Genomic DNA, 13,089 nt, shown 5'->3' on the forward strand with positions numbered 1-13,089 from the left:
AAACCGGAAATTCTTTTCAAATAATTTTTAACATGGCTTTCTTTTTATTTTCAACAGGCAAGCACCCATGTTGATGATGTCGAAGAAACAATACCGTGTAGAACTGTAGAACAATAAGACATACAAATTTAAGTCAAATTAGGTTAAAAGAATTAATATCTACATAATGTAGACGATATATGTACCTAAGTAGAAAGATAGGTAAGAGTAGATAGAAAAATTATATTCAATTACACCTTTTTTTTTACGTAGGTATAGATAGATTTGAATTTTTGTATTCTTTTATCTTTTAACACAGCAATTATGAAATCTATTGGAAATTCCAAACACGATAACAGTTAAATATTTGTACAGTTCAATATTTTAATTACTGTAGCTTAATTTTGTTCTTCTTTTTTTGTGTTCATTTTCAGCTTAGTTTAGTGTCGTCGACGACACCACACCACGACATCGTATTCGTCGCAAAAATTAAATTAAAAAAATAAAACACTTCTTCCATGCGCGCTAAATATCGATAAGAGAAGAAGCAGAAGCAGAAAAATGTGACCACAAGCAGAAGTTGAAATTCCAATTAGAAAGGAAAGGTGTGGTTCACAATCGCAATTTGTAAAATTTGTATCCAAAACCAATCAAGAGGAAATAAAATTTATTTTAAAACTATTCAACGATGATAAATTTCAAATCACAAATTAATTAAAAAAAAGCAACGTTAATCCCATATCCACCAAAATATTATTATTTTATAAAAAAAATATAAATCAAATTTTAAATGAGAAATAAAAATTCACCATTTTTGTTTAGCTGGTAGTGTGTGATGTCACCCTTCCTAAATTACACAAAAGCAAAGAATTTTACACGAAAACCGTTGTAAAAGATTCCAACTTTCAAGAAGAAAATTAAATTTCTTTTTATTTGTTGATTGATTATAAAATTTTAATAAATAATTGCAATAAACAAACGTGACACGACAGACGCAACGTTAGAATGATTCACAATTATTATTACAAAAAGAATATATTTTACGGAACAAACGGAATGGACGAGGAAAAAATTAGATTATATATTTTTTTTTCGATAATTTATCAAAAAAAATATATAAATTTAATTTTTATTCAAATATTTTATGTTCCCAACAAGAATAATTTTTGTTGATCGAAGAGCAATTTCCTGCTTGCGGCTGTTAACGGCGACGGCGGCGAAAAAACTACTCAAACAAAATTGCAAAAAACGAATACAGCTCAAAAATCCAAGAATGATCAAGTTAAAAAGAAGAAAATAAAACCGCTGGAGGGGAAAGGGGAAATATGTGAATTCACACAACGAAACGAAAGAAAATCCGCATCAAGGAAGAAGAGAAACAGAGAGAACAAAATGTGTCTCTCTTTTTTTCACTCACTTCACTTCGTTCGTTTGTTCGTTGGCGGGGAGGTTGGATTTTTACCCCGTTTTCCTGTTGGTATACCACATCCATCCTGTTTGGTGAATAATTTTCAACCGTTTTGCTGTTGAATATCTGATTATTTTAATTAAATTAGCAAAATTAACTGTAAACCAGCCATTTTGCATTTAAACCGGTTTGAATTAGACATTTAAAGTGTCAAAAACTAACGGAAATATGTTCAGCCATTTGTCATTATTTTTCCATTCAAATTGAATTTTTGTGAATTTCTGTTTTCTGACAGTTTTCTATGTTCTCTTTCTTTTTTTCTTTTTTCTGTGAGAAAGTGAGAATTGAGAAGGTGAAAAGAATACGAAGATGTGATAAAACATAATCGGAAAATAACCGCAATGCGGCAAAGTCATCGGGTCGAATCGTGTCACAAGCGAAACAAGTATACAATCATTCGACTGGAGTGGATGTAAGAGAAGGACAATAGTAATGCAACAACACGACACACTTTGCTAAAAAAAGGGGAAATATCTCTTGAACCGTTTCGAATGAAAAGATGTGCGATAAAAAAGCAGAAACAAAAACTGACAAAAAGGGGAAAAATAGATAAGAACAGGAAATTGTATTTGTCACTCGTTGTCATTTTCGTAGTTCTCTCATATTTGTAGCTGTAGATCATTTTTCGAAGGGAGAATTTTTGACTTTTTTTTATTCTTTGCAGATTCTTTCTTTCTGTACTCCCGGATGAGGGAATTTTTTATTTGGGACACGCACATAAGAATTTTAATGAAGGAAATTCCATATTTAGCACAATTCACAGTGGAACAAATGTTTAGTTTCCTTTTTTTTGTCGTTATAAATAAAATCTTGCAACTTTACACCACCAACGCACTTCGCAACGATTTTGATTTTGGAAAAAGATCTTAAAAAGCAACAAAAAAAAATATGAAAAAAAAGTAATTGATGATTTTTTTTTCTCATCATCATCAGAGATGAATATAAATTAGAAAGAGAAAAACATTTTATGATTCTTATTCATCTCTTTGCAGGTTTTTGTAGAATATTTTAAATGTTTATGAAATTTTGTTTTTTTTTTTTTTTTAAACAAGAAATAGAAAGAAAAAATTAAGTTTTGAGGTAGATAAATATATATTTACCATTTTATATAAAAATTGGTTTGTTTTGTTGTGGTGAGAGGGGGTGTTTTTGTTTTAATGAATTAAAATATAATCCTTGTTTTTTATTCCGCTGACAACTGGTAGCGCTGCTAACTACTGCTAGGTGCTTGCTACTGCAACAACGACGACGACGACAAATTCACTGAATCTAAAGAGACCGTGTTGGACTCGTTTTGTAGTGCGAAAACAGATGGCAAGTGTTTCTTTCCCGCAAAAGAAACCCACTTAAAGCCGTTTTGGTTGTTGTTGTTGTTGGTGTTTTCGCTGTTATGGCAAAAATATAATTGTATATCTTTTTATTTTTTGGTTATGGCGAAAAAACCGTTCCCGTTTGTGGAGACTTTATAAATTTTGTATCTTTTGTTCAATTTTTAAGGATTCCCGCACTATCTAGTAGGTAGGTTGGTTTGGTAGGTATAATACTATGAAGTACCTAAGACTGTTATTTGAAGTTTTTAAGCCCGTTTCGGTCCGTAGCAAGATTGCAACTGAATTGTCTTGAAAATATCGTCAATGTCTCTATCTGGCGCAAAAGTTTTCTTTATAAACTGTCCGTTTTGTCGTTTTTCGTTTAGTTTTTAAAAAAAGTTTTTCTTTATTTGTTTTTTCTTTGGCTGATTGGGTTTGGGGTAAACTATAGGGTAGAGGTATTTGTTTTTGCTGCTGCTTGTGAATTTTCTGATTTGAACCGATTTTCCCCAACTTGGTTTGGTTGATTTTGAATGCGTACAAAAATGTTGTTGTTGGAATTGCAAGTGTTTAGATTTTCTATTGAGCGAGATTGAGAGTAGAGAGATTTTAACGAATGAAAAAAAGGGGTGCTCTTTCGTTAAGTTGTTGCGAAAAATAAAGTTTACACTGAGAATTACGAATCACCCCAAAAAGGCAAAGCGATGATGATATGACGAAAAGGACGAGAAAAAGGGCTGAAGGTTTTTGTATCTATGTTGTATCTTGTTGGAAAGGGGCTAAGGAGCGATACCAACAATTCCTTGGACCGTTAATTTTTCTCTTTTTTCGTGTTTTTGTTGTTTGAAATATTTGTTGGTTGGTTCTTGGTTATTTTAAGGGTGGGCTAGGCTGACAGGGTGGATTTGGGCCCTATGGTTTTTCTCATTGTAGATAACACTCATTCGTATTGCTTGCATATTGGGATTGTGATTGTGAATATAAATGAAAATGATGTATGCTTGTAGTTGTAAAAGTTGCTGATGTTGATGTTGGCCTTCGTTGGAGGGTAATTTCTTGGAATTTAACATTTGTTTTTATTTTTGGCAATGTAGGGTGAGTAATGAGATGTTTTGTAGGGTATCTACATCTTTGTTGTAAATATTTTACATAGGTACCTAAATATACATATCTATGTTATGTACCTATGCCTATTAAGAAATTAAGGTTTTAAAAAAGATCAGATATCTAGGTATAGATACAAAGGTAGATAGAATTAATTGCAACAGAGTAACTAGATATTTTTGGTTCATGCTTGAGAAATGTACGTACCTATGTTTTTCTTGACCTTGTTAATTTTTTATCAGCACTTGGGTTTGTGGGTAATTAAATTTATTTTAAATTTTTAGAAGAGGGAAAAATAGGCATATACATTTTAGTCTTATATTCCGAATTTCTTAAGTAAGCAGTGTTGGCATACAAATATTAAAAGATACTTAATTACATACTTAAGGTGGCGCTTTAGCCTGGGACTGACCTGGCATCAACGAATATGCAACTCTAGCTAGATCAGTCCTTAGCCAGCTATTTCCAGTTTCGCACGCCAAATTGGTCGAGCTCCTCTCCCGCCTGCGTGCGCCACCTGAGGTGTCCATTCTCTTCATGATCCAGCCTTCTAAGTCGTTGGACTTTTATTCTTTTGACTAGATCAGTGTCTTAACACAGCCCATACAATTCGTAGTAGTTATATCAAAATATAATTTGACAACAGTTCTGAAAGAATTAGTAATTAAATATCAAAATTTTGAAAAGCCTGTTTTTAAGAGCATGGGTGGTTTATACTTTTTTTTTTAACTTCAACATCTAAAGTATTTGCCTTAAGGGGGTCATCCCATGTGACGACCTGTATTTTATGGAATTTTTATGATTTTTAACTTTCCATAAGAAGTTATTGTAATGGGTCCGATTTGTCAAATTGAAAATTTTGACATTTCTCGACGTTTCAAGGTCCCTAGAGTCGAAATAAAAGATTTTTACAGAGATGTATGTGCGTGCGTGTGTACGTACGTTCGCGACGTTTTTTTCGTCGCCCAAAGCTCAAGAACCAGAAGAGATATCGATTTCAAATAAATTTTTTTAATACAGATAATAAGGCAGAAAAATACAGAAAGGGCTCTCAAGAAAATTGCGTGGGTGGTTTTTTTACCATAGCAATTTAAAAAAAAGGTGAAAATTTTGGTTAACCCTAAATATCTTACGAACCAAAAACGCTAGAGACTTGAATTATAATTTTATATAATATATTGTAACGTGATATCAAAGAATTTTATTTTTTGACAAAAATCCATTTAACGGTTTTTTTTATAAATCATAAAACTGAACAAAAAATTGTCACCTCCAAAATTTTACGACTAAAATATGATTTCATCTCCAAAATAATTTTGTGCACCGAAGAATAATGTTTTTGACATCTGATAAAATTTTGAGAAAAATCTAATCGACAGTTTTTTTTATAAAAAATAAAAATCTAAAAAAAGACATTACTCAAAGTTGGAAAATTCAAATATCTTTTTGAAAACCTTAAAATTTTTCAAACTTATTTTATCTTATAAGAAATATTGTTTTCAACATTCTGAATAATGTTGAGAAAAATCGAATATTGACAGTTTTTTTTACAAAAATTAAAAACCTTTAAAAACAACTTAATAAAAGTTTTTAAAAATTGATTTTCGGCTCAAATATCTTTTCAAAACTTTGAGATATTGGCTTTAATTTACTTTTATCTTTCAACAAATATTGTTGTAAAATTTTGAAAAAAAATCGAATTGACAGTTTTTTTTACAAAAGATTAAAAACCTAAAAAAAAATTAACAAAAGTTGGTAAAAAATGATTTTCGACTCAAATATCTTTTCAAAAATTTGAGATAATAGCTTTTAACAAATTTTTACTTATAAGAAATTTTGTTTTCAACACTAGGACACAGTTTGAGAAAAATCGAATTGACAGTTTTTTTACAAAAAATAAAAACCTAAAAAAAAATGTATAAAAGTTGGTAAAAATTGATTTTCGACTCAAATATCTTTTTGAAACTTTGAGATATTGGCTTTAATTTACTTTTATCTTTTAAATAATCTTGTTGTCAACATTCAATTAAAGTTTGAAAAAAATGGAATTAACAGTTTTTGTACAAAAAATTCAAAACCTAAACAAAAATTAACAAAAGTTGGAAAAAATTGATTTTCGGCTCAAATAGCTTTTTAAAAATTAAAAATATTGGCTTCAAACTTATTTTATTTCACAGAAAACATTGTTTTCGTTATTCAGTAATTTTTATATAAAAATCTAACAATCCGTTTTTTCATAAAAAAATAAAATCTACAAAAAATAGTACACAAATTTGGTAAAAATTGATACGAGTATATATAGACAAACTTTTAAGCAAGTCAAATCGACAAACGGGATGGGAAGTTATCAGTGTGGGTCGCATCCAATCTGTGAGCCTAAATGTATGGAATAAACTATCATCAAATGAATATACCAAAAATTGGACTTTTAGGAGACATTTAAAAAAATCGAAATTTTTGGAATTTTTGCTTTTCGATTGTTATCAAATTTTAAGTCATTCGGTCTAGCCGTTTTTGAGCTACAATGCACGAATGTTTGAAAAACACAGTTTTGAGAAAAAATCGTTTAAAGTTTCAAGTCCTCTTAACTATGAACATATCAACGTACCTTTCAATCGGCGATGACTGGTCCATAGAGCATTCCTTCCACTTCTTCTTGAAACTCTTTGAAAGCAGATTGTTCAGCTCTTGAATCAATTTTGGCTTGTTTAACGGCATCACTTACTTGCCGCTAAGAACGTGAGATTCGCTCACATAAGTATGGGCTTCGTGGCCTAAAGGACATCCCATAACCGACATTACTTTCAAATAACAAATATTTTTCCAGGACCTGCTGTAACTTTGAAATGAACTACCGTATTCTAGACATATAAAGGGTGATTTTTTTGAGGTTAGGATTTTCATGCATTAGTATTTGACAGATCACGCGGGATTTCAGACATGGTGTCAAAGAGAAAGATGTTCAGTATGCTTTGACATTTCATCATGAATAGATGATAGATCTGCCACAACGTCGAATTTTCAGTGAATGGCCCCTAGAAAAGTTGGCAGAAAATCCGCTTTTTTATCGACAAATTTTGTTCAGCGATGAGGCTCATTTCTGGTTGAATAGCTTCGTAAATAAGCAAAATTGCCGCATTTGGAATGAAGAGCAACCAGAAGCCGTTCAAGAACTGCCCATGCATCCCGAAAAATGCACTGTTTGGTGTGGTTTGTACGCTGGTGGAATCCGTATTTTTTCAAAGAAGCTGTTGGACGCAACGTTACGGTGAATGGCGATCGCTATCGTTCAATGCTAACAAACTTTTTGTTGCCAAAAATGGAAGAACTGAACTTGGTTGACATGTGGTTTCAACAAGATTTCGCTACATGCCACACAGCTCGCGATTCTATGGCCATTTTGAGGGAAAACTTCGGAGAACAATTCATCTCAAGGAATGGACCGGTAAGTTGGCCACCAAGATCATGCGATTTGACGCCTATAGACTATTTTTTGTGGGGCTACGTCAAGTCTAAAGTCTACACAAATAAGCCAGCAACTATTCCAGCTTTGGAAGACAACATTTCCGAAGAAATTCGGGCTATTCCGGCCGAAATGCTGGAAAAAGTTACCCAAAATTGGACTTTCCGAATGGGCCACCTAAGACGCAGCCGCGGTCAACATTTAAATGAAATCATCTTCAAAAAGTAAATGTCATGGACCAATCTAACGTTTCAAATAAAGAATCGATGAGATTTTGCAAATTTTATGCGTTTTTTTTTTTTAAAAAAAGTTCTCAAGCTCTTAAAAAATCACCGTTTATTAGGATAGCAATTTATGAAAAAAAATATCCATTTTTTGAACCCATCATAAGGGATGACCCTCTACTGCACCGTCCCTCTACTGCACCGTCCCTCGGGATTGGATTCGAATACCTTCCAGGCTGGAGCGTTACTTGACCCAGCCATCTAAGCCGTTGGACTTTAATTCTGGTAACTAGGTCAGTGTCGCTGTACAGCCCATACAGTTCGTCGTTATATCTTCTTCTCCATTCTCCATCTACGCCAAGAATTTTTCTCTTTCAGCATCCTAAGACGTTCTCATCTTTCATTGACAGGGTCCAGGCCTCAGCTGACAAACCTATGAGAACAGAAATTTCATGACTTTATTTCTCAATTATTATTCTCAATCGCATAATTTAAAAATAGGAAGAAAAAACGTAGTTTTTACTTTCGAGTTGTAGGAACTATATTCATAAAAAACTTGAACCCGAGATTCTATAATCAAACATGAAATTATACGATGGTCGAAAGAAGTGAATCCGGATATTTTGTCCATCTGGAAGTCTATCCCCGTTCGTACAGCCCAAACCATTTGGTCTATTGAGTTTAAATTAAAATATCAAGGTTTAAAGCAGATTTGCGTAGGTATTTTTTTATATTACTCCTAAAGAGTACCCCTACAGAACAACGACTATTTTAACGAAATTTATAATTGTAAGACATATATATTTCTTTAAATATTAATTAATTAACTTAGAAAAATATTTATTTATTTATTTATTATTTATTTATCAAGCAGAGACACAGCTCTTAAAGACTACTTAAAAATGTTTAACAAAATAGGTAAAAATATAACAAAACAAGTACATAAATACTAAATACTATCCACCGAGATTGAGACTTAGTACAATCTTTTTTTAAAACAATCTCTACTCATATATAAATTAAAATCAATGACATTACATAAAGAGTTAGCTTGTCTTAAACAGCGAGTTAAGGGTTCATTGGTTCCATAGTTAACCCTATGAAAAGGAACATAAAATAAACGATTATTTCGTAAGGTACGATTTGGAACGTGAAAAACCACTAACGAAAGTAAATCAGGGCAATTGATTTTATAATTAATTAAATCGCTTGCAAACATCAAAATATTTACGGCGTGTTTCCAAGGATTGAATGCCTAATAACAGACACCTAGTTTTATATGATGGCATGTCGACATTCCATCGTAAAATCCGGATTGCTGTTCTAGTGAAGAGTTTCTGTATTCTTTCAATTATATTAGCATGAGCAGCATACAAAGGATTCCAAAATAGGAATCAAATTCCAAGAAAAAGAAAAAGGGTCCTAAATGACTCCATTGGGGAACACCGGAAGTTTCAACAATCGGGTTCGATGTGACGTTCTTAATACGAACGTATTGAAACGCTTTTGAGAAATCAGTCTATATGACATCACATTGATATCTCTATTCAAGAACACTCAATACATAATTACTAAAAATCGCGAAATTAGTGGAGGTAGATCTTCCACCACAGAAACCATGTTGCAAAGGCAAGATTATTTCATTCAATGAAAAATAAGCTTATTATAAACAATTCTTTCGATGCAGGAGTAAGTGTATTAAGTATTTTAATTCTTCAACATTTTAGCTGTGAATTTTCATTTACAGATTTACAAATTTTTGTCTACAAAAGACGATTGTTGTTTGAAAACTCATCTTTTTTTAATTCATTAAACTTTCACGAATTGACACTTTTTGGATTTCTGAGAATCCTATTTTTCATTTTCCCACAGCTTATACGTCTCACATTCATTATTTTAAGCCTTTTTCTTTCTTTACATATATTTTACTGAAATTCAAAAATTCAACACAAATTTCAACCTCTCCACGCACTGGACCTAAAAAAAAAATACAATTTTGATTGTGACAGCTGGTTAAAACACACTTAAAAAGTTGTTAGGATGTGAACCACACTGATAACTTCTCAAAGTACTTGAGCCGAAAACCATTTGGTTTTCCCATCAAATTATTTTAAATTTAAGCCTAGTACGCTGCTGATGCGAAATGAAAATTTTCATTTTGCTCTCCACTTGGAGACCGCCGAAAAAATTCGTTTCACTTCAGTTGCGTAGGTATATGATACGTTTTTACGGATTGCAATATCTGTTTTTATTATCGGGACATTTTTGTCTAAAATCATTTTTACCAAATTCAAGTAGAATTTTTTGAAAACTTTTTATTTCTTAGGAAAAAATTTTCGATTGTATTTTTGTAAGAAAATTATCTTAATACTTAATTACTAATTTTCTTAAAAATGTACCAAATGTACCAAAACATTTAAACGATTTAGTGAAATGTCAAATCCACGAAATGGCTTGATTAACTTTTAGAAATCTTATCTCATCTTATAAGAGCAGTGGATGGAATGTTTTAATCTACAGTTGGGAATTCCTATTAATAGGTCCATATAAGCGTATTTAGAAAAAAAATAAACAGTCCGTAGAGAATCAGGGCCTAGTGACTTATAACTCTCAACCATCCCTGTGTGGGAGTAATTGCTAACTAGTAAATTGTTAAAACATTAAAAATGGGTTAGGTTAGGTTAAAGTGCTGTCCGTGAGCAGGACACACTTAGGCCAGTGTAATGGTGATACCACACCAGACTTTCTTCTAAGCTCAATGATATCAGTTTGAGTCCCTTACGAAACGTGATTGACATCGTTTAGATCGTTATAAAAGAATTCTATATAATTCTTGCGTTCTTGAGCTGGAGTAGCCCATATACAGATTCATACACCACACAGTACACACCTCCACCAACCGCTTCCTTAAAACCATAAAAGTGGACAAACTCGTCTTCTAGGAATGCATTATTCTCCCAGAAAGATCTGGAAGGTATAGAAACTTTAAGTTTCTGTCGAATTACAGTTGGGCAATGGTATATTCTGTGTGCTTTGGAATTCATCCCAAATACTTAAGAATTACGGAGCGGCGATCCAACTTGAGGCAAATGGCAGAGCTTGTCGGTAGAGTAGTGTGTACAGTGCCACGGATGGGGTCGTGCAAAGCGATCCACTTAAATATAGGCAAGCTGAACGTTGAACTTTATTTAGTTTCTCGTGGTGTATGGTGTAAAGCAATCCACTACCACCATATCGCGAGACCGTACATTAAAATTGATCTTAATAGAACTTATTCAGTTTTGTGTAGGTTAATACCCAGTCCACACTGATAAGCACAAAGTATTAGTTTGTCAAAAGCATTTTATAAGAGTTCTTTTAGAGTGTTAAGATGCTTTCCTGAAACCGCTATAGCAACGTCATCCTCAAAGCTAATCACTCTGGAACCCTTAACAATGTTGTTTAACATTTTGCGAGATTATCTTTAATTAAAGTGAAGATATTCTAAAAGAAATCACGGTTTATAAACTTTTGGTATTATTTTTTTATTAGAAAAACAATGGCTTTGAATTTTCTAAACGTCACAAACTTTATTGTTGTATGCACACAGACCTTTATTTTTAATAACATTTTTTGTTTGCAAAGTATTCGAGGTGACAAGTAATTGTTTAATTATTTAGTTAATTTTTCGTCCGAATGTACATATACCAATTTGGTATCACACCACAATGCAAAATACTAAACTTAATTCAAATAGCTAGCGTTACTTGTTTGCGATATATTTGAGGTCAACCACTATTTTAAAAAAGAACCAGAGACCCTTCTGCATGTGTTAATAATATTAATATGTATGTAAAAGAAAAATTAATTTTTGAATTAAGTCGATATCTCTGCAGGTTCTTGAGATATGGCTGAACATACGGTTGTTCGCACGAAAGAACATACGTAGACACGAATTAACCGACTTATCTCTAAAAACCCTTGATTTAGATTCTAGGGATTTTAAAATGTTGAGAATTGTCAAGTTTTCAATTTGAAAAATCAGGCCTATTACAATAATTTACTATAGGACGTACAAAATTAGGATTTACGGACATCCCTAAAATCCCTAAAACCAATATACATATTTCGCTACTTTTAACATCCCATAAATTCAAAATTGTTGACTCTTCTCAACGTTTCAAGGTCCCTAGAGTCAAAATAAAAGATTTTTAGAAAGATATCTGTGCGTGCGTGTGTACGTACGTTCGTACGTCCGTACGTTCGCGAGGTTTTTTTCGTTGGCCATAGCTCAAGAACCAGAAGAGACTTCAAATAAATTCTGTTATACAGATAATAATGCAAAAAGATGCATAAAGGGATCTCAAGAAAATTGCGTAGGCATTTTTTTATCACAGCTGTTTAAAAAAAAGGTGAAAATGTTGGTTAACCCACGAACGAAAAACGTGACACCAAACAAGTATATTTTTGGAAAGAATCCAATTAACGGTTTTTTTGTATAAACCAACAAAAACTGAAACAAAAATTGTCACGTCGAAAATTTTAGGAATAGGAAATGATTTTGTTTCCAAAATAATTTTGTGCAACGAAAAATAAAGTTTTTAACATCTGGTAAAATTTTGAGAAAAATCGAATTGACAGTTTTTTTATAAAAAATAAAAACAGAAGTTGGAAAAATTGATTTTCGACTCAAATATCTTTTCAAAAATTTGAGATTATGGCTTCCATCTAATTTTTACTTATAAAAAATATTGTTTTCAACATTTCGAAAAAATTTGGGAAAAAATCGAATTGAAATTTTTTTTTTTACAAAAAATAAAAACAAAAGTTGGTAAAAGTTGATTTTCGGTTCAAATATCTTTTCAAAACTTTAAGTTTATGGATTGCAGCTAATGTTAACTTACAAGAAATATTGTTTTCAACATTCGGAAAAATTTTGAGAAAAATCAATGTGATAGTTTTTTTACAAAAAATAAAAACAAAAGTTGGTAAAAATTGAATCTTCAACTCAAATATCTTTTCAAAACTTTGTGATATTTGATTTGAACTTCTTTTATCTTTTAAAAATATTGCTGTCAAAACTCAGTAAAATTTTGAGGAAAATCTAATTAACATTTTTTTTTACAAAAAATAAAAACCTAACAACAAAAACAATACTTAAACTTGCTAAAAATGTACTTTCGACTAAAAAATGTTGTCATCAAACTTTTTTTATTCCACAGAAAATATTGTTTACGATATTCAGTAGTTTTTTTTTATAAAAATCCAACAGTCGGTTTTTTTATAAAAAAATAAAATCTACAAAAAATAGTACGCAAATTTGGTAAAAATTCATGTTCGGTTCTTGATATCTCTCAAATTAATTTCATTCATCCAATTTGTAAAAATTTAAGAAATGATACTGTAATTGGTTAAAATTTTTTTGACTAAAAATCTTTTTCAAATCTAGATTTTCAAACTAAACTATTTCCTTATATGAAAAATATTGTTGTTAATTTAAAAATTTGTAAGAATAATTCAACTAACAACTTTTTTAACCCAACACGAAAACCTATAAACTTT

At 31.4% G+C, this 13,089-nt stretch overlaps 1 protein-coding gene across 2 annotated transcripts in view; it reads right to left on the minus strand.

Annotated features, from left to right (window-relative positions):
* Window positions 1-3,061, minus strand: part of LOC129943271 (calmodulin) — a 70,955-nt gene extending 67,894 nt beyond the window's left edge. The window contains exon 1 of one of the 2 annotated variants that reach the window (XM_056052582.1): window positions 2,548-3,061. In XM_056052582.1, the coding sequence (XP_055908557.1) occupies window positions 2,548-2,550 (3 nt within the window). In that variant the 5' untranslated portion in view covers window positions 2,551-3,061. Of the gene's footprint in view, window positions 1-788; window positions 1,177-2,547 lie in introns of those variants that run through there. The other variant, XM_056052581.1, reaches the window with a different exon arrangement.
* Window positions 3,062-13,089: the final 10,028 nt, after the last annotated feature.

The sequence above is a fragment of the Eupeodes corollae genome, chromosome 1, assembly GCF_945859685.1.
Source record: "Eupeodes corollae chromosome 1, idEupCoro1.1, whole genome shotgun sequence".
NCBI classification, from domain to species: Eukaryota; Metazoa; Arthropoda; class Insecta; order Diptera; family Syrphidae; genus Eupeodes; species Eupeodes corollae.